General features: G+C 32.9%; 1 protein-coding gene across 11 annotated transcripts in view; it reads left to right on the top strand.

The window, feature by feature from the left end:
- The window catches only part of sei (potassium voltage-gated channel seizure), a 153,193-nt gene that overhangs the window by 18,452 nt on the left and 110,618 nt on the right, over positions 1-24,123 (top strand). For all 11 annotated transcript variants that reach the window (XM_018457746.1, XM_018457764.1, XM_018457802.1 and 8 more), the window contains exon 2: positions 8,521-8,751. In XM_018457746.1, the coding sequence (XP_018313248.1) occupies positions 8,521-8,751 (231 nt within the window). The remainder of the gene's footprint in view (positions 1-8,520; positions 8,752-24,123) is intronic.

The following is a 24,123-nucleotide window of genomic DNA, read 5'->3' on the forward strand; positions in this document are numbered from 1 at the left end:
ATCATTTGCTACTCGATTTTATTCGATTTTACGATTTTAGAAATACTTATTTTCATAATCTTAATTTTATTCCATCAATAATATTAACAATATTTTTCTAATCAATTTAAATTTTTTAAATTGATGAGAAAAACATTGTTAATATTATTGATGGAATTGAATTCGAGCTTGTATTTGCGTAAAAAGTAATATTATTTTATTATATGTATATTAGTAACTCTTGGTAGAATCTTTAATCGCTAATACGTCAAAGATTATTGATGTTGCTATATAAATATATATATATACACACAATGTGTGTGTGTGTGTGTGTGTGTGTGTGTGTGTGTGTGTGTGTGTGTGTGTGTGTGTGTGTGTGTGTGTGTGTGTGTGTGTGTGAGTGTGTGTGTGTAAGTCGATTTTTTTTTAATTACTAAAGAAACCGTAATTAAAAATTTAGAAGAACATAAAGCTCTAGACGGTAAATTGTTCACGATTAAGATAGCGATTCAAAGAGACGAGAACACGAACAATCAATCGAAGGAGTGCGGTCTATGAAGCAGCTCTTACAGTTAAGTGACATCCTTGGCAAAGGGCCACAACAGCCCTGTCGTCGATGCGAAGTCGACGAATTCTATTTCTAGTGTACGGCCGATAAACTTACCACGATGGATCACGTAAAAAGATGTCTTATGCCTAGGTGATTTCCGTTTAGATTACTATACTTTCATGTATATCGTCGTTTTTCGGTCTCGAATTTCCCTTCGAAATTGATTTATTTAATTTAAAGCGATTTTCAAAAACATTCACGAGATTATTGTGAGAGTTTCACTTTGCATCGTGGATTTTCTTCGTAATCCCTTTATGGGCGAAAAACTCCCGGTAAAGGTCGAAAGAAAGATACTGTTATTTCAGTCGAGGATAAAATTGCAGCTACTTGGAAAAACTATATGAAAGAATACATTAAAGCGTTAGAATACACTTTACATTATCAAATTAATGTTAATGCGAAGTTCCGATTACATTTGTAATAGCGAGAACGTAATTTATTCCCGCAAAGTGCAAGTTTAATTACATTCACGCATACTGAAAGTAGCTGTATGCTCAATGCGTGCCGAAATATACATGCGCATGATAATGCAAACGATAATGAGAGATCTTAAAATAAAGCGGATTGCATCTAAATTTTTTTTAAACAAGTGTCTTGTTAAGCTCTTAATCATATATATTGTTTTCTAATATTTTTTTCGCTAACATAATTCGTGAATATAAATTATATAAAAAACCGAAAAAGATAACGATAGGAGTTATACGACAGAAATCATTTTTATTCATTTTCATCGCAAGAGCATAAAAAATGAAAACCAGTAGTACAAGATAATATCTTAGAACTTAAAAGTTCAAATATTTATTTGATGAAATTGCATCTGCTTATCGCCTCTGCAGTTTCATTACATTAGGTAGGTAAAAAAATACGAGTGATCAATCTCGCTTACATGACAGCGAACAATGCTTCTCCGTTGGTTGCGGATGAAACACATAGAACGGTATTTAATCAAGATTAAAATGCTACTCATGCTGCTTGAAGTGTTTCTGAGCAACGTTTCTCTCGGTAGTTGTAAATTCTTGATCTAAATCATTTAGCAGGACCATTCAACCGCACCTGGCGCTCTTGTTTAAAGCTGATCGAGGAAATAAGAAATGGTATTATACTGTTATAAACCATTTTGTATAAAATTAAAGATATATTATATTACCGTATCGGTGCGATTATGTTTAGGTAAAGTTTAGGATACTAACAAATAAACTTATCCAAATGTAACTCTTCGTTTTTTTTTTTCAAATTTTGCGTAGATATATTGGGTTAGGCAAAAAGTTCCTTTACAAATTGGTAAAAAGATTTTTTAGCAATATATTCTATTTTTTTTAAAAATTGACAATTACGTCACTTGATAGAGCAACGTTTCGGCTTTAAGAATCTGTATTTTTAATTGCGATACGATGATTTTTAACGAAATTACGAGCAATAAAGTCAAAATGTTCCTTTCTACTTAATCCGCGAGTAACTCAGGAACAAAAAATCGTAGGAATATTTAAAAAAAATAATTTTGTATTGAACTACACAAACATATCACAATAACATTTTCCATCATTCAAAAAGACATGCATGATATACTGCAGGAGGAAATAGTATTTAATAGTTAAAAATACGTTCATAATAATGAAATAACACTAGAGAAAATCGTATGTGCAACATAGAATTTTATCTATAAAACTTTCATAATTGTCACTACTATCTTTTTCTCTGAGTGTATAACACAATACGTAGGTGATATCATAATAATATTAAAAAAATTATTTTGCCGAAACAGACCTTATAGTTAAGAAGTAATAACATATGATTTGAGAATTTTCTTGAGTAGCATGAAATCAAAATTACACATCGACTAGCATTTTGATGTAACGTAATACCGTGTCGTATCTCAAGCATCTCGGCTAACAAAGAGAGTCTAGTCACGGAATATTCAAAATGATCGCATTCCAAACGCGCTTCGTAATATTAATTAGCTTTATCGTACACTGCACCGCGATCATTTATCTCGAAGAAGAGACGGAATAAGAAAATACGTTTGTGAAAGAGGAATAATTGACAACGTAATAATTAATCTATTCGGGTATTTTTAATCGCAAGCGACCTAGCGAAAACTGCAGCCTTGCAATCGATGAATCGCGTCTGCTCTGTTAGAAAGAGTATCATATTTCTATTTAATTATTAGTACGCCAAGATATTCTACTAAGTTCGCCTTTCCATGTGGTGAAAATTGTGAAATAAAAGATAAATGAAAGGTTCATATGTGAAGGTTTTTAATTCTATGTTACACAAGCGATTCTCTCTTTTCTAGAATTATTTCATTATCACGATCGTATTTTATTAAATACTATTTTCTCTCGCGGTGTACCCTGCCCTTCTGGGTAATGAAAAATGTTATTATAATATGTTCTAATGCCGTGACAGTAGCTCATTAAGATTTAACTATTTTCGCGGTAATTAATTGCTTGACGTTAACATGCTGTATATTTCTCCATATGTCTACTTGATATTGTTAAAATAAAAAAAAATCGTTAAACAATATGAAATTTGATTTTTTAGCTAATTCTATAACAATTCGTAACCGCAACACACGAGGCTAAGGAAGTCACGTAACGAGCAAATCGATGATTGTTCAGGCATAAGCGATGTTGATTAACCTTATGCCGCGCACATCATGTGCGCGTGCCATTGCATTTTCAATTTCAACTTCATTTAAACCCAATTGTCCTTCGCAGAATGCTCAGGTACGTAACGCGGTGGAATACGAGGGCACACCGGTCGACGCGGCAGCGCCTGAGGCATGCAAAGCAGTTCGGCGCTCGACGCGACTGACATTTCTGCCGGATTCTGATGCGTCGTAACGCCCAGGACTTGAGATGCACTTGAAAATGGTCGCGTGTATTAATATCCCGATATCGCGCCCTAAGTTTGCCGAGATATTTTGGAATATCCGTAAACGCGGTTGCGTCAATCTGCGAAACGATGCCCGTAAATTAATTCTCGAGAAAGATGCATCTGTAATACTGCAGTGATTCTGCGGAGTATCGCAAGAAATTTTCGCTTGAAACAAAAATATATTTGTCCTGTTTAAAAATAGAATTCACTGAAAGAATTTGCATCGGGCTTGGGTACCTGTGAGTCATTATTTCTCGCGGTTGTAGCTCCATCACTCTGAAAGCGCCTACCTAGGACGTTACTATTCATAGTCTCGTTTTAATTAATCTTTCTATTCTCTCATTTCTCTTCTCTTTCTTCCTTTCAATTAAGATGTTTTATAAGAATTTATATTCATCGTTAGCCAGGTTTAGAAGAAGGATTAAAATAAGAAAAAATATATATAACAAATAAGTAAAGGAGGTCATATTTAGTCAAAGCGAATCTTGGTGCATAATAATATTTTTTACAATTTAGTTTTACAATTTCCAATTCAAGCAAACTGCATGCCGATTAAGTATTTGTCAATGTGAAAATACAGTCTTAAACCAAAGCTAGAGTACGTAATATTACAAATTAAATTGAAGTTAATAATACTGAAAAAAAAAAAATATATTATTCTTTACTTCAAAGGGAATAATATGATACAACTAAAAAAATGTGATTTTTCAATTATTATCATGAATGAGACATAAAGATTACTTTATCAATCATCAAAAGTGAACTAACTTAACTTCATAATTCATCCACCAAATAGCACTTTTATCGTTTTTAAACTGGGTTGTCCCATCTTTCAATAAACTTCAACTCACTGTCTTACTTTTTTACTCTCTTATGCTCTTGTTCTTTTACTCTTTTGTTTATCTAGTAGATAAATTATCATCACATAATTTATCCCAAGATAGAACAACCGATCCTTAATGTTTTAAAAAAGATCATGATACCTTCTACAAGAGTGACATTTTGAGTCAAGTTGTTTTTGTAAATAAAAAAGGAGAGCTTTCTACAGAGAACATTTAGAGTCAAAACAGATTTTGGTAATCATAGTTTGATGAAGGAATTATTTTATTTTGAATTTAATCATTTTAGCTGATCAAGATAAATATAAACTATTGATATCTCGAATTATGTTACTTTTGATGAATTGTTCTGGATTTGTTATAATTTTATATCAAAATCATTACGACTAAAAAAACATGGCTTTTTAAGGTGGTTTTTTTTTATGAAATAGCATTGACAAAAATGACATTTAATCGTGTTCTCTAAGAGTATACTTATTTTACCGATGTTATTTGATTTGGCAATAATTTTCTGTTAAGTAAATAGTTTTATCCTTTTTCTGAAAAATTTAATTCTTTTAGTTGTGTCACACATTTTGAAATATCTAACACAATATACATATTTTTTTAACATGCATAAAAGAAATTTAGAATAGACTTATATTTTAAGATCACAATTTTCTTTTATTCCTGACTTTATTTGTCTGTAATCTGTGCGATTTCTCGCATAGTTGGCCAACAGAAGTTAGCGAATATCCCAAAAGCGTTTCTACATAGAATGTCATTTGCAAAGCTTCGCATAACTGCATAAATGAGTCACATGCATTCGATATAAATTCTCCGAATGACTGCGAATGTCGATGTCGGCGTCGGCGTTGCGGTTGCAACGTCGCATCGCCAGTTGAGGCTGCATTTCGGTTTGTCAACGGGAAATAAAATCGACCATTCCGCCCTTCGGGGGAGGATTGAAAGATGCAGCGGTCTTTAGTCACCCTCGGTTTAGCATTTAGCGTCGAATAATTCTCTTTCGACGAATGTAGTAGACAACGGCGATCCGCGCCGTCTCGAACGAAGCCGACAGTTCGCAGTTGCGTGGTAGACGGTCTTAATGGCCGCGGCACGAAAATATTTTATGGTGTGCACTTTCGGACTGTCGCCGGATTTAGGACGAAGGTCGTCGCGCGGACGCTCTTTGAGCGGATCTGGCGATTTCGCCAATCATACCGTCTGTTACCATGACGATTGATCTCCGTCGATCGTGAAATTCTCGAGTATGACCAGATTTTATCAGTCGCTGGATTTATATTGTTTGACACTAGCGGCGAGAAATGACGCATAAATTTTTCGCAGGATAAATCTTATTTATGTTTGATAGAATGGATTTCAAAAGAGAGAAGCTATATTTGCTAAAAACACACAAAGAACGGCTAAAGTATCTAAAATCTTAGCTAGATATATATATATATATATCGATCTAAAAATAATTTTATCGGATCATCAAAATAATTAAGTAGAACGCTTAAAATGAGATTGACTACACTGTTATATTTAAAAAGGTCAAATTTAAACAAATTCCGTGAGTTAAATAATATTTCATTATTTTTAACCTATACATGCGTCAAAACGTACTATTTTGACACAAAATACAAAGTTAAAAAAACAACTACATCTAATCAACCCAATTTCTGTGGTTTAATTGCTTAGTTTGAAAGTATAACTGTGTTGAAAAAAATATGAAGGTCACACTGATATAATCTCTCAACGCGGCGCAGCGACGCTGATGTAGTTTCTCTTTGTGTGAGTATCTCTTCTATTTTCTTTGTTGGTTCTACGTCTATATTTCGGCAACAGTTAATAAAATATGAATAACGGGGAAGCATCGCTGTGAAGTTATTATTGGTGATAAACATAAACTGCTGTAAGAAATACCGCCAAATAAACGCATTGTGTACATCGAAGTCTAATCGTAAGTAAAGTGCTATTTGTGATAGTAATTTCTAGTAAATAGAAATTCAAAGAAGAAGAGAAGAGGGAGGAAATATTATTTTCCTTTATAGTAAGTAAAAATAAGTTTTCTTTGGGTGCTTTCCATTTGATGACACAAGTCGACACAAGTGTCGTTTTATCTTTATCACTCTCTGAATGTCAAGAAGGATAGAACGACGCATGTGTCGACTTGTGTCGATTGTGTTATCAAATGAAAAGCACCCTTTATTGGCTATAGCGAACGAAAACGAAACGTTACGATATATTAATGATATATCCAGAGAACAATATATCCAAAATGCCGACATATAAAACATCTTAAAAACGTCTTAAAGACATCTTTAAGATGTCTTATAACATAATGTCTAAAAGATGTTTTTAATGATGTCTTTAAGACATCCTATGTCCGCATTTTGGACATATTGTTCTCTGAGTATCGTTCCATAGCCTAACATGAATCTATTTGTATAAAAAACTATTCTATTCGATTCTTTATATTATACCAACAAATGTATAATATTCATTATTGCATACTCGCGCCATTATATCCCGCAACAAGCTAAGCGTCGACCTGTGTAAATAAGTCCGTGCTTGTGTAGTATGAACGGGCACGACTCTTAATTTATTGTGCCGTAGTTGCCCATGTCCGAGCTCTTATTTGTGACTCTTTCATTCAAATTGTTTTGGAGATAACAACTGAGGCCAACATCATGGATGTAGAAAAAAAAACTCCAAGAATGAAGATTTAGAGATTTTATAGATAATTTTCGTCGTAAGTGTCAATTTATTGCCATCCAATCATTTTTGTGCTCCTTGTGCACATAAATCTTTGAATTTAGTTGACCTTGATCTGAAATAAATATTACAAAACAAATATCCGAACATTTTATCCTTGCTAACAGAAAAAAAACAGATTGGCTGGTGTGACAACCAACGAATCAATCGATAATTTGTTTCGGCATTAACTGATAAATATGGACCTTTTCCCAATACAGTGCGGAAAGCTCGTTTGGCACAGCTAATTATACAAGAATTTCCATCTTCGAAAGGTCACAAGGGAAGTGGCTATGTAAGTGATATAAAACTTATAAATTTTTAATTTATTTTAGTCACTGAATTAAAACTTATACATATAGGAACAGTGGTTCTGCGACAGAACGGAAGCGCGTCATCTGGACTTATAGAAGATCGAATCAGAAACTGAAGGAAACGTCTTAGTCCCGGAAATAAAGCATTTAGAATAAAATCACGTAAGATAAAAGTATTTGATGACTACAATAAAGAGATAACGATAAAGCGTTCTGGACAAAATACAGAAATCAGTCAAGATGTTCTTCAAATGCAACAATAGTTGAAAAAAAACTCTACGCCAAAATCTATTGTAATTGAACGTATGCGTGATACTGCATCTGCAAGAGACATCTTTATTTTTGAAGAAGAACATACTCTTATAGAAATTCTTGACGCTTGGTCTCGTTTATTAGATGCAGAAATTGTAATGGTATAAATGGAAAATCCTCTGACATTAACACGGAACCGCTAAATGGTAGAATATTTTTTTTTGGTGTAACATTGTTTATTCGTTATTTATTTTGAAACTACGAAATTCAACTGGAAATGGATTGCTTTACATTTTGACATATTTGGAAGTTAAAAATAATAAAATTTTTAACTCAAGGGATTGATTTATCATTGTTTCCTTAATACCTAATAATTATAAACAATTATTTTGATGGTCTAACAAAATTATTTTTAGATCGGTATTTATAGCAAAATTTTTAGATACTCCAGCAAAACTATTTCTCCTGCGAAGAAACTATGCAAGATCCGTTTCTCATAACAGTTGATCACAGCATACTGCTAGCAGCTAGGTATGTGCAGGCAGAATAGGTCATTTGCGTTAATTTGCAGCGAGCACGAGCGATAAATATAAATGCCAAGGCGCTCCCGGATTATTGTTAACAAGAGAAGCGTCCATCTTGTATAGGCTTACAGCGAATGTTAAATTTAGATACCTCGGAAATATACTATCGCTACCTATCTTAATGAGCTATTGAAGTCTCAGTAGACTTAACGAAGCTGCCGCGTGACTGTCGCTATTATTAGAAACAAAATATTTCATGTTTAATTTCGCTCTCAAAATTTGTACCAGTTAAATCGAAGAGCTCCTCATTATTTGTCGAAAATGATAAAGCGTATATACTTCGCAAAGAAATTATCGTTTCAAGGTATATCTGGCATCTGTTGCAGATCGAAGCTTTTTAGTAGCGAACGCGCAGCAGGGGCTATGCCACATTATCTATTGCTCGGACGGATTCTGCCGGCTGACGGGTTTCTCAAGGGCCGAAGTGATGCAGCGACCAGCAGTCTGCGACTTCCTCCATGGACCAATGACATCACCGCACGCGGTTGCAGCTCTACGAGACGCCCTTGCCGCTGGCGTCGAAAAGCACTTCGAGATTCTTTATTACAGAAAGGACGGTGAGTATTATATTTGTTGATTTTTCGCTAATAATTACTGATTTTTTAATACAATGACAAATATACAACGGCATGTCACAACGATACGGAAAGGATGGTTTTACTGAAGTATCTAAAAATTTAATTAGTTACAGATTTGATAATAATTATGTTAGACCATCAAAATAATTATGTAGAACGCTCAATCTGATTGCTAGAATGTTAAAACTTTTTGCAGTATTTCTCATGCGTGAGATTTCTACGTAATTATTTTGATGATTGGATAAAATTATTTTCGGATGTGCAACATTTAGCAAAATTTTTTAGATATTTCAGAGTGAGAGAGAGAGAGAGAGAGAAATCGTTCTTTCTACATATAATCTAAAATCTTGAACATTAGATAGAAGAATATAGGCATGATTGAACAATTAAAAACAAATAATAGCATAAATAAAGCAATTACAAAAACAAAAAAGTAACACAAATGAAGTCAAATAGGTCTTTCAATAAATCTGTTCTTTTTCGTTCAGAATTCTGAACTAGTTCTGAACCAATGCGATAAGTTAGAGCGAAACAAACTATACCTGTCTCACTCTAACTATTGCACCAGCTACTGGCTTCGTATGAACAGATTGGCCGAGTTATTCACCGTGCGAATTGGACAGTAACTAGCAAGGCTAGCTACTTCAAATATTTTTGTACTGCTGCCCACTGGCCTTCTCCCACTATGTAAATAGGTCGGCTACCGGCCTTTTGTGAACGCACAAATCAGTATGGCCAGTAGTTGTCCAAACAGTAGGTAATAGAGACTACTTTAGCTGAGACTATACTAGCTATACAGTACTAGTACTATTGGCTTATTAGCAAGCTAGTAGCTCACATTTTATAACAATAAGAGCCAATACTGTTTAAAGTTGAGTAGCTGACCATCCAGTTCAGAGAGGTCAACTACTGATTTACTGGCAAATAGTTCGTACTGTGTGAACTGAGCTTTAGGACTGATATCAGTGATTATCCACTGATTTAGATTTAAAGAGAAAGTTTAGAGTATTCTATAATTTTTAAAAACATGATTCTTTACATATGCTTTTATTTTATTAAAAATATCAATTTTCATTTTTTTTAACCTACACTATTGGAAAAAATGTATGATTGATACAATATGAACTTTTATATATTTTAATTTTATATATTTACAACATCAGTGAATAAAGTTCTCTCTCTCATTAAACTTTCTTTCCAAAATTTGTAGATGTTCCAAACTTTTGAGCAATAGTGTATATCGTATACCTACGTAAAATTTTGCTATATATTATGTGATAAAGAATAAATATATATATATATATTAGACAAATTATTATTAACATAATGACCTATACACAGAACCTATATACATGTCCTCTGATTTTCCGCCCAAATTTTGACTATATGTTTTATGAGTTGAAATAAGAAAAAAAACACTTTTATTCGCTTTTTTTTGTTCATATTATTGTTTCAAACATATGTTATATATAAACATAAATCTTTAAATACTTTATTAAAAAGTTATATCAAAAATATAAAATGCGTAAGAAACCATTCTGTCCAAGTTTGCATTTCAAATTGTCATTCATCTATATCAATACAAGTTTGATATCGATATAATTTTAAATTTATAATTTTTTTTGCTAGAATAGAAAGACACTTCCAATAAAAATTTCCTCTATCTTTGCAAAAAAAATCCTAAATTCAAAATTACATTGATGTCAAGCTTATATTGACACGGGCGGATAACAATTTGAAATGTAAATTTAGGTAAAATTGTTTTTTACACATTTCATATTTTCGTTATAACTTTTAAAAAACCATTTAAAAACTATGTTTACGTAACATTTTTTTCTTATTTCAGCTCATAAAACATACTGTCAAAGTTTGTACGAAAAATCCAGATATATCTTGTATATGTACATACGTATATATGTATATATATTATATATATATATATACAACGACTTATTATATAATATAAGATACGTTATGATAATATGCACTCGGGGCATTATCAACTTTTCAATTGTCAGTCTACGGTTTAGATACGTGTAATGCGTACTATAAGTTCAAAGTAGTCTTGTCCTTGCAAGTGTCTACACGTACATATGTAGAAAAAGACGGATGAGAAGCAAGGTGTAATTTCAAACTAAAACTTACAAGTTCCATAGTAAAAAGAAATCGTTTCTGTAAAACGAAATCACTAATATTCTCAATTTGTTGTCATGTTAAGGAAACTTTTAATAACGCAGGAAACATTTTTCTCATCTACTGAATAACATTGCGAGAACGTCTTGCCATTTCTGTCGTAATAGCCGAGATAAACATCTGCACGAAGTGTTGCGCTACTTTACGGTTATTGCCGGCGGAAATAAATCAATATAACGCGTTGTCGCACGTAAAGATTTATCGGTCGCTAGCAAGAAAGTCGCAAATTTAGTAGGCATCTTTCATCCCGCCATCTTCCGTCCTGAATTCTTCTTCTAAAAAATATTAAAGGTGTTCATACGGGAATCGAGATAAGATTGAATTAAACGCAAGTTGACAAATTTCGGTAAAACATATTTTTTATTTCATATTCGATACACATCTTCATGCGCGTTTCTCAAAATAGATTTTTTTAACTCTGCTGTTCGAGTCTTTGACTCAAAATTTATTTTCTTACTAATATTTTATTTAAAAACTTTTATATAATATCTCTCTCTAATATTTGATGATTTCGTCTGTTAATATATTATAATATCTTTTTTATAAAAATTTTTTATTTTTTATAGCAATTATATTGAGCCAAACGATATGATCGTATATTATAGTTTTGGACAGATCAGCAGAGTTAATTTTATACTAATTCTTTGATTACATCTAATCAATGTATTTATCTGGAGATTTGTTCCTTCAGCGTAAATTAACGGTGAGATTTTTTTGGAAAGTGAGACCGATATAACAAGAGTCTCGCTATTTGGAACAAGAAGATTAAATTTGTTTGCTGACCAGTGGTTACTTCTCGTACTCGATTTTGCCGTAGCGTCTGACCTTAGCCGCGGTGAAATCAATAGTCACCACTGTATAATTTATCATAGTCATAGTGCAGAACCTCCCACTTGGGTGGCTTCATGTAGATTTAATAGTTAGTTTAACTTTCCGGATTTCGCAAGTAACGTTTTCTTTTATTAAAAAAAATAATAAATATACACTTTAGTCGACAAATGAAAATAACACCAATAACTTTCCGTTGTAAAAAAAAGATACATGCGATACATAGTAAATGCATCCATCATATATGGATAATACGATTAGGTATGCACGTAATCGTCCGTCAACAATTAGCTAACGAGGCACGTAATTGCTGCTGTTATTCGAGTTAACAGCTGTTACAGCAGTGTAACTTGCGTGAATACATTCTCATTCTGTTTTCATTTTCTTTCGCGCTTTTCAGCACCGTGTTGATGCTGTAACAAAACAAAACGTTCATCTTTCCCGCTTTTCCGCGCTTCTCTCGTGTCTATCTAAGATAGCCGGATACTTTGCTCTGTTGCGAGACGCATTAATTAAGTGGTTTAATTAAACCCCACTAGGTAAGAGTATCAATGAAGTGAAAAGCACGAGGGGCTACTAAGAAAACCCATAGCTACTTTCCGTGACAAAACACCGCGAATGTTAGCATAGAAGATTCATGGATAGTTACGTGCGGGCGCCACAGTGATTCTACCCTTTGTTGAAATAACAAACTCATGCTCTTCTCGGAGCGCCGCGCATCACGTTGATGGCCACTTTGCAAGACGAAGAAAAGCACACGATAGTCTCTTAGGAACCAATAAAGTAGGCTGATGTAGGCAATTTTCCAATCACGGATAACTCAAAGTTATAAATAAACATAAAAATAGTTTTATGATTCCAAGAATAAATCAAATGCAAGTAAAATATTTATATGAACCTCCAATATATGTATGTATGAGTGCGTTCCGACTTCCGAATTATGCATGAAGTGCATGATACATTTTATCCTTTTTTATTATATTTGTTAAACAACAAAGACAAATGATGCATCGTACGCTTCATGCTCGGAATGTACCCTATATAAGGCGATAAGATATAATTCGCAAATATATATATAATAGAAATACTTACCAACAAAGTTAACTGAACGTTTCGCGACTCTGGATTTCAGTCCTCTTCGGTACGGAAATCAAGTACAAATTACGATCAAAGTTAGAAATCATATTTCTCTTTCTCTCTCTCTCTTCCTCTCCCCCTCCCCTATTTCTTTCGATGTACGTTATTCGATATTCTCATTACATTGTTTTCCATATTACATCGTAAATAAAACGAGTTGTATTCGTTTTCTCATTACTTTTTCTTCTTAATCCTAAAATCTATTCTACAATGTGTTTTTGTTTTCTGTTTTTTGCTTTTTTCTATTTTTTAAGCCTATTCTACAATGTGTTTTTTGTTTCCTGTTTCTTGCTTTTTGCTACTTTTTACATCTTATTTTTTTGCTTCTTATCCGGTTTTTTGTTTTATGTCGCCCGAGATAAAAGTTAACGAACTTCGGCAGAAACAGAAAACACGTAACAAAAACTACAATTGTCGATAAAACGGTTGCAAAGGAGGAAAAGTAAAGTGTAAAAAGCAAGAAACAAAAAACAAAGAGCACATTGTAGAACTGGCTTTACATCTTGTCTTTTTGCTTCTTATCCGGTTTTTGTTTTATGTCGCTCGAGATAAAAGTTAACGAACTTCGAAAGAAACAGGAAACACGTAGCAAGAAATACAATTGTTGATAAAATAGTTGCAAAGGAGAAAAAAAGCAACAGGTAAAAAGCAAGAAACAGGAAATAAAAAGCACATTGTAGAATAAGCTTAATTATACATACTTTTTTTTATCCTTGATTAATTGATATACACACTACGGTCCCTAGGACCCCATCCACATATTTGTTACCGTAACTTCCGTAAAAATGGACATGTTAAAATTAATTTTTTTTTCAATCGATAGAGAATTGGTTAAAAAATAAATCTATAATGTGTAAAAGTCGATAGAATTAAGGAGCTCCGAGATATATAGATTCAAAGAAAAAGAAAAGTTTAGAAAAAATCTCGATTTAGCAAATTGCACTGAGGTTTCTGGGATCCCAGTGTATAGATATAGCTAGGGTTAAGATTCTTCCATTCTTTGATTCTTCGATTCTGTTGCTTGTTGTATCAACCATTTGTTTCACATTTGGCTTGCCGGTGAGAATCGATTTATGAAACATAGAAAACGCGTGTCTTCGTGAGAATTAACGCAACGCGAGCTATCTAACGCGCGGCCTTGCACGAGGTTCTATCTACGTTGGTACACTTACTAACATGGAAAATTAATCAATGGACTGCCAAGTTTCAAACTACGATTGCGACATGCATTAAATAGAGCTGCCATTTACTAATTACGCGAAACTTTCAACAATATAACTTTCAAATATATCAGTTGACAGTTATAAAATATAAGGTTTTGGAAAAGAAATCTGTATGTAATTTTGAAAGGAAAGTAATTCAAAGGCTGTAATAAATTAAAATATTAATAAGTTTTGCACGCTAAATGACACAAAAGTTTAGTTCTTATGAAAAATGAGAATGATAAATAAGACATCGAGATGATGTCACTCTATTTTTTTCAATAATAATTGAAATGCATAATAAAACGTCATAGCACGCGAGCAGATAAATTGCCATAACAAATCTGTGACGAAAATATAATCGGTAGTTGTTGACCGCGACATGCTTTTATATATCATATAATAACGCTGCAAAACTCAGGGGAAAAATTATAATCTAAATTAAAAAGACGATTAATGGACTTGAGCTGTGAAAATTGCAGATAGATGAGAGAGAGAGAGAGAGAGAGAAAGTGAGCGTATATCAATTATCCTGTCACAGATATGATAACGCTTGTTAATTAACGTTAACCCTTTCGCGTTTAATGGAGCGAGCTTGTCAGGGATGAAGAGACATTTTCGACAAATTGACTAACAAAAGAACTTATGAACAGACAGTATCGATTTTAGAATCGGCTTATAATTTTTTAAAATCATACCTAATCAATCTAATCTTACATATCATGTTTCTTAATATGTATCATCCTTGCGTAGATCTTACTCGTTTATAATACAAAAACTGTTCGTATATTTCGAAATTTTTTTTCTTCAAGAAAAAATTGACTTCAAATTAATTAAAGATTTATCGTTGCTATAATTTAGCCTACACTGTAAAACAAGACATGTAAAATTACAATTATAGTGGATAATTTTAGGACCCACCATTAAGAATGTTTACACGCACATAAAATAAAATCATAACTTACAAATAAAATTATTCTTTCTAGTAGTGAAACAATTTGCAAAAAGTAAATTACAATTAAAGTCAAGTTTATAGAAATATTTACGTAATAATTTACCAAAAGAATTACGTACAGTTCTTCTCAAGTTATGTTATAAAAATGTAAATATAATATTACACATATTATAATATTATATTATGTAATATTACATTACATAGAAACAATAAAATATATTATTGCATGTCATTGTAATGTTTCTCTAGAATATTTCTTCTCTAGATAAAGATATTTATACAATTAGAGGTAAAAGTAATAATTTTTGTAAAAATACAGTTTTATATATTTCCGCTATAAATTGTGTAATTTCTACATATATTATTTATGTAATTTTATATAAATTTTTTAGTATGTATAACTACAACAAAATTAGTACTGCAAAAAGAATCAGAGAAATTTGAATTCATAAAATTTGAATCGAATTTCAACATTACATTTTTACGGAGTATGGTTTACATAAATGTTAATCTCTCCGCTCCGCTCGCTCTCTTTCGTTTACCTCGCCTCTTTTGCGATGGCCATTTCGCGAACGCCTCCTTCAGAAAAGCTCTCCCGCGTAGTTACGCAACGTGGCCGCGAGGACAGTGTTTTGAGGTGTCCAAGAATAGCCTCGTGCTCGTATTCCAACCCCTTCTCTCGTTTCTAAAACATCTGCCCTCTCCTTCCGTTGTATTCCTTTTTATGTGTCCGTTTTCTCTCTCTCTCTCCCTCCCTCTCTCTATCTCTTTCTCTTACACATACACGACATCGTTTAGTCAATGACATCACGGAACAGCACGCGAACTCACCCCTTCCACGTATATTTGGACCACCGGTAGCGTCTACCATATGTGACGTCATGACACCCACCGCTCCCATCTGTTCTCCTCTCCTCCCACTCTATGCCATCAGCAGTAGCGATGGCTGCAAGCTCGGTACGGGCCACAAAGCTCTTCGTGGCGTCACAGGACAACGACCTAACGACTGGCGTTCGCGCCATGGCCGGTCGATCGGCTCTTGTCGGACCGAAGCCGCATACTCAATTACTCACGGCACAATTTCGAAAACTTCGCCGGGGAATACAGCCAGCAAGCACGGCAACGCCTGAGATGCGAGCTTGCAGTCTCCGCGGTGGCAGCGAGCCGAGCTTTTGCGTGTGCGTTTGATCGCGAGAGAAGGGGGATCTTTTCGTCGCGGCGCGGATAGCGAACGAGCTTTTGGCGCTAGCGATTTTGTTGATCAAACTTACAGCTTTCAGTGCGTCAAGAGAAAATTCGTGTAGTTTCATTCGCTAATAAAATGGTGGATCCGTTGTTAGAACAAAGCGGTAGTCGAACGTTGCAATGATACACCGAATGATATATTGCGGCGACCGAGTTTTATAGTTATGAATGTTATAGTTATTAAAAAAATGGAATGCATTGAGTTACGTAAGACGTAAATTACAATGACGAAGAATTTCTTCATCATTGTAATTTACGTCTTACGTAACTCAATACATTCCATTTTTTTCAACATAGAAGTTTTTCAACAATTTGTTCTAGTTGACATTGTGGTACACAATGTAATATATAAATAATAGATGAATTTACGCAACTTTTCTTTCGCTAATGTTTCGTACTCGCAGTTTTTAGAATGCTATAAAAAACAGTGTCTGAACATGGTAATTTTAACGTACTCAATTGTTAATGAATTATGAAAAGCGGTATTACAAAGTTTTATTAAGAAATTAAATTAATATGCAACTTTTAAAGGAAATCTGATTATTCTGATTATATCGTATATGAGAGACAATAATGATATTTAATATATGAATAGCGTGAAATTTTATTCCAGTACACAATCGGAAAATTTGTGTTAATTTAACACGAAATAAATATGTTAGAATGTAATTGAACATTATGTAAATTTAGTATAAAAAAATATAACACTTTGATACTTTGGAAATAAATTATGAAAGCATTTTCCTTCAGTAAAATTAAAGTTTATGATATGTATGTAAATTAAAATATGTATTTTTATTCATTTATCTTAGAATTTACATTGTAGAACTACATTATTTTTATGTCACTTATTCACTTAATTATAAATTATAATATTTCGTAATCATAGGAAATATTAAATATCAATTTAAAACAAAATATTCAAATAACATAATCACATTACATCAGAAAGTTTGCGGGTTATCGCCGTCTTTTCATCGATTGCTAATGCCATTGCTAATGATATGCATTAGCAATGGATGAAAATACAGCGATAGTCTTCTATAGTACCTTTGAAGATAATACCCGTGAAAGCTTAAAAAGCATAATCACATTATGTTAAAGTAACATCTGGATATGTTAAAAATTTAACAAAAAAATTTTAACAGTTTTAACAAATACAAAATGTTTTTTATAGTACATTTTTACAGTGCGTAATAGTTTTAGTTCTTCCTCATAATTTGAAATTTTGTAGATGATTGAAGAGTCACATTTCTTACGTTCTAAATTTCGTCATCAAAAAATTATGGTTTAACGCTGAAAGGCGCCGATGTTATTGATCGCGTAAATGCGCAATTTCGCAGATGCTTCGTTATCTGACTTGTCTAGTGAATAAATATTGTTTCGCGCACAGTTTTCGGCATCAACGTCATCGTTGGAAAACATTCGTTTGTCACGTACTATATGCCATCTGTATGTAAATTACGAAATTTTAACACTCCGCTTTTTTTATAGCTATCGTTGCTGTATATGTTGTCTGAGCTATTGCTGATTTTACTACTGCATTTGAAATCATTGATATATCGCTTATTTGCTACAACAACCATATAATTAAAAAATAATGTTTTCCAAAAAACGAATTTTTTTGTATGAAGATTTTAAATCATTAAAATTTTGAAATATTATACTTTTGAAATGTAATTTGGGCGTAAAATGTCTGAGGTCCAGCACTAAATAAGGCCCACTTTTAAATTGTTTATATTTAAAAACGTGCTTTACGCCTAAAGTATTTGCTTAAAAGTGTCATAAGAAGTAGATAAAAAGGAGCTAGAAAATTAAAATCGATTATAGCAACATATTTGTTTAATGCAACAAAAACTTGTGATAAAGTGTATATATAAGCATTTTTACAACAATTTGCTGCAGAGTTTATCAAACATAGATTATTTTATAATTTATTATAATACATTATAATATTATTCAACTTCCTAGCTATGGAAAAATAATAAATAAATTTGTTTTTTAATAAATAATTTCTTGTAAAAACAATGAAGTCTTATTAAATAAAGCCTATTTATATCATATTGTTATGGTTATTGATATTTGTTTGTTATGTGTGAAGCTTAAAGCTGCGCCAAAAGATAACGATTTTCAACGCTGCTAACTTTTAAAAATCTAATCGAATGTTTCTGTTCTTTTTTTGTAAATAGGTAATTCCAAAAGGACAATTTTTTAATTATTGTAACAAATGAGTGATATATGTTTAGTTGCAATAAAAGTTATCATGTAATCATACAGAAAAGACGTTATAAGTTCATGATTAGAGAAATTAAATCGTTCGTGTTTAAAGCATATAATTGGGCCACACATCATTGTACGCGATCGATAAAGATTCTTCCACAGAATATACGAATATTACCTGTTGAATTTTCACGCACGTCGCGCAACCGCAATTTCTACGTCTCGAGAGGACGACGCGATGCGAATAGCACAGGATTCACTTGTGAATCTTTTATATCATGCCGTCAAAGAAAAAGAGAAAGAGAAAGAGAGAGAAAAAGCCATAAGTTCGCGTTCTCAACAAGAGACTCATTCGTCCTCGGACCGCTATAGAGATTTCACCATTCTCACAAAATCGATTTTCGACCTGTTCATGCGAGGCTTCTCTGAATTCCGTTAGGAATTGACGCGAATAAGGGCGAGAGATGAGTTGTAACGCGGAAAGTTCGGAAGAGGAATTAGAAGTGAATCCCGCGAAATTGTAATTTTCATTTACTTAATCTTATAATTACATCTCCCTGTCCATATCCTAGAATTATCATTTCCATTACATTCTCTGTGTCGACTATTACCCTACGAAAATAAAATTAGATCTTTTTTTTACGCAATTCTTAGCAAATTCTAACAACGAAAGTTGTTCGAATTGTTAGAAAGTCGTTCCCTCAGAAAAGTCGACAGCTTTGTTATTTGATCTCCGTGTTTCTTCTCGATCAAATCGGGTTATTTAAACCACATAATTTCTTCGCAGCAATTTAAGTGTAATTATAGTAGACAATAAAATGCGTACATTATCGTATGGGGAATAGTCAAAATAAACCATTTACATTCTCTCTCACCGATTTCGTAAGCTAATTCTAATTCTATTTGGCTTCCTGACATTCTAGTTTTTCTCAGCGCCCACCGATTTTCTGTATTTATACATCAGTATATTTGGTGAGAAGGTCAAGGCTACTTCTCTTTAACGTATATTTTTAACGTTTAAAAAAACGCGTAATTAATATTCTACATCGATCATCTCGAAAATATCGCGCGTCGACCTCGGCAGAAAGCCCCAACTTCTTGGACCTTTTCATTCGCGGATATTCTCAATAATATGCGCGTTAGAATAAAGTTTTTCTTAAAATCCATATTTCCACGTCGTTCTCATGATTTACAGAATCTTTCTGACGAGAGCTTTCTAGGAAGTAAACTTCGACGAGATCTGTACATACAATTCCCTAGTTGACAGAATTTCAACATCATTCCATAAACTCTTTTTAAAGCAACGAAGGAAAACCTCCAAATCCCGTTTTTTTCATATCCTCTTTAATTCTGAATCGACTGCCTGAAAAATTCGACACACGTTTCTCTTTAATTCGAATCAATCCGACGGCGCGTAAGAAATATATTTTGCCATCCATAAAGGAATGATAATAAATTTAAAATATCTGTGAGCTTTCAGCTACATTGTAAAAATATTCATGTAAAATTACATCAATTATAGTAGGTAATATTAGGACCTACTATTAAGTATGGTTATACACATGTAAAGTCATAATAAACTTATAATAAACTTATAAATAAAATTATTCTCCTTTAATTAAACAATTTGCAAAAGTAAATTTATTTCTTTCTCCTGGATGTCCTAAATGTATCAACATAATAAAATAACAGTTTTGGGTAACAGTCTAGGTATGAGATACCCGACCTTACTCACGCCGGGTTAATTTTTTTTGAAAACAACTTCTTTAGGATTGATTATAACATAATAGATATTAGAAAAACAACAAATTATAAAAAATATTCACCATTAAAGGCATCGCCGTTACTATTGACACCCACGGTGGTGTCAATTGTCACACATCAACAATATGCTAATGAATATTAAGCAAAATAAAAAAAAAACAGGAAAGTAATAACCGCGAACAAACATTGCAAGTAAAAAATAACTGTTGTTAATATAATGTGTGTGTGATCTAAATATTCAATCGTTTAAACAATTAAAACAAATGAAAAATTTTTTACTCAAATACTATCAACATCTTTACAGAATAACAGCAAAAGACAAAAATTGTTTATTTTCTTATAAAATTCTGAGAATTTTTTCAGAATTTTTTAATACCGTATTTTCTCATAAAAATAAGAAAATGCAGTACTAAAAAGTTGATAAAAAATTCTGAAAAAATTCTTAGAGTCCTATGAGAAGAGAATAAACAATTTTTGTCTGTTGCAGTTTTTCTGTAAAGTTGATAGTATTTGAGTAAAAAATTATTGAATACCAATATTTTCGACAATTTTTAGTAATTAACATTTTGTTAACTATTGTAAAAATTGCAAAATGGTAGAGGACTTTTCGACTTAGTTTAGTCCGTTCTATCTACACACAAGCGCTTTGTCGAAACTTACCAGACACCCTGTATATTCACATCAAACAATATGATTTTAATTTGACAAATTGGTACAAATTGAAACAAAGTAACGGCGGATAACAAAGTTTACGATTTGATATTGATTTCAAATAAACAGGTACTGATAACATTTGCACTAGCCTGCACCCACTCGGTTCTTCGTCGATAACTTACTTCTGTTAAAGCCATGCAACCGTGCACGCAATTCAGCCTTTCGTCAAAAGATAAAGTTATTACGGTCAATGTTACAATTCACCCTCTATTACAACCGACACCACTCTCCCCTATAAACTGTGTAATTTTTACACTATTATTAAAAAGATAAATTCTCTTACACGCTCGTAAGAGAATCGTAAGAGAATTGCACATCAATAACAAAACAAATACAAGGTCAATAGAAACGAGCATACAAGGTGACGACTAATTAATTTATTATATTCAACTTATATACAGGGTGTCCCATTTTAAATAATGCATTAAGATTTCTCGAAAACTATGGTAGATACGGAAAAATGTTTCAAACAAAAGCTGTATGGTTTGGAGGGGGACATAAGAAGGTACCATTGATTTGACCTTGGATGGCGTCGCCAAGGCCAGGTCAAGGTCACATTGATTTTTTTAAATGGAACCCCTTATTTTCCATTACATTTTCTTGTGGATTACCTCGAGAGCTTTTCAAAACACTATAATAAAATATTTTTTCATTAAGTATTTTTCGAGTTATAAGGCTCGAAACTTACAATACAGTCGGCATTAGCATTACGCAAGTTGTTCGACCGACGGCTAAAACCTCTTGAATGTTGTTCAAGATCATGTAACTTTCGAACCTTATAACTCGAAAAATACTTAATGAAAAAATATTTATCTACCATAGTTTTCGAGAAATCTTAATGCATTATTTAAAATGGGACACCCTGTGTATATATACATATATATATATATACACTTTTATAACATGTAATTTTATATACTTTTTTACAATATAGGTATGATTTTATTATTGACGCTGGATGTGATGTTCTTTGAGAGTACATCAATACTACAATATATTCAAAACTATCGCAGAAAATTTCCCTCAATTATATGCGATATAAATTGGTATAGTAATCTCAGGTATATTTTTTACATATTCATCTCGTATATTAATAATCGATTGGATATTATATGAAGCATATAATTCAAAATATTAAAAGCCTCATTTAATATTTTATCCGACTTGTAACATTATCCGACCGGGAATCGAGCATCCAATAGTGTTTGAATATTTCACGAGCTGCTAAAGCTAGCCAGGAAAATATCGAACTCATGTTTCCTACTGTGTTACCTTCGTCAATCCCGAAATATGTCATTTAATTCCACTATCGTGTTCTAACTCCACCACCTCTTTTATAAGCGGAAAATTACTGTTTCTCATTGGATACTGCTAGTTCATGTCTAAGAGGAAGCTTGTTTGCACTGACAATTGTCTAAAGACGTTATCTCTGATGTAACGAGACGGCTATTTTTCATTCGAGTGAAAAGAGAACACACGGACGCGCCTCCAAAGACACCAGCGAAATTAGTCCTACCAATAGCATTGTTTCTTTTCTGAGTCTCTCCTAAAAGTCCTAAGGGACCGTGTATTTGTGGTAGTGTACCGGTTTGTCAGAACGTGCTGTATATAAAAAAGAAAGGGATACTAATTGTAAGATAGGTTTGTAATAAGAAAACAAAAAATAGATCCAGTATTTGGGTATCATGAAATTATTCGGAATGCATTCCGATCGGAATCGTTTAATTATTATTCTTTATATTTCTATTGTATTTTTTCTAAGAAAAAAGAAACAGTTACGATCGGAATCCATTTCAAACAGTTCCATAATACGTGTCCTGATCCGGGCTCTTCGACTTTGACAGATTCAACATAGAAAAGAGATGTTTTTTTTTTAGTAATCAGTGCATTCCTATCACATGTAGTACGCGGTCTTCTTCTCCGAGAAACGTCCGAGGTACTGTACACTCTACATGCCAAAAAATTACAAGTCTCCGCCCATCAAATCCAAAAAAATGTTCAGATCTGTCTCTAGTTAAATTTTTAAATATTTCAGTAAAACCGTTCTTCCCGTGTAACTGACAATACTGTTGACAGGACTAAAAGATATTTTACGTTGCGTCGCAAGTTAATCGCAAGCTGTCGCGATAGCTAATCAGAAGCGTCAATAGTACCTACTGACAATTTTGAGTGACGGTCGCAACAGCGTTGCGTATGTTTGCGATTGATTTACGACGCATACTATCGAATGCCCTTAACTTTCCATAAGGTCAAAGGTGGTCAAAGGTGATAGAGAGCCTGGACGACAAACCGTACTTCTGTCTCGCAGGAATCGGCTCGTCAACAAGAGAAGTTCATTACGATATTTATCTACTAAAAAAAGTGATCTTGCAGTTACAGCGAAAATTATTTAAGTACGAAAAATAGCTGGAATAGATAAATTTCTAGCAGGTACTGCGATATTGGATATGTATTGCATCTAATCATATAGATGACAGAGATAGAATTTAGATTTGTGCTATAAATTCTATGCGTATGATATATAATTTTCTATCAGATACAAAAAACAGTTATAATTCTAGCTGGAGCAACAAAATATTTTTTTGCGTGTAGTAGATGAAGTTTAACTTTAGCTTGATCCTCAAGAGAACGACTGCGATATTAATAATTTTATACAGCAAACAAACGATTGAATATTGTTTCTTATTTACTTGCAAATGGATTTTACCTTTGCTCGCCATTTTGAGACATTGGAAATGACAAAATTTTCAATAGAAATAAATATATATTTATAAAAATATGTTTAATAGAGATAATTGCTCGGTTTTTAATATGTATCTGGACTTAATCTATTGTAAATATATCAAAGTCAATGACCGCATTCTATCGCTTACGATGCTAGCTGTTCTGTTATACCAATGCACTCTATACGAGCGTTTCGGCATAAATGTAAGTTAAACGGAATCACACTAAATATTCGCATTATATCCGACCTCTAAGACTAGTGCTCCAAAATTGTTACATTCCTAGGATATGATTAGAGCGCCTAAGTTCTAATCCTGGTCGCAGGTAGACGGAAATATCTTTCCAGCGAAGTGCGGGATTTTTCAGCGT

The sequence above is a fragment of the Mycetomoellerius zeteki genome, unplaced genomic scaffold (assembly GCF_001594055.1).
Source record: "Mycetomoellerius zeteki isolate Tzet28-1 unplaced genomic scaffold, Tzet1.0 scaffold114, whole genome shotgun sequence".
NCBI classification, from domain to species: domain Eukaryota; kingdom Metazoa; phylum Arthropoda; class Insecta; order Hymenoptera; family Formicidae; genus Mycetomoellerius; species Mycetomoellerius zeteki.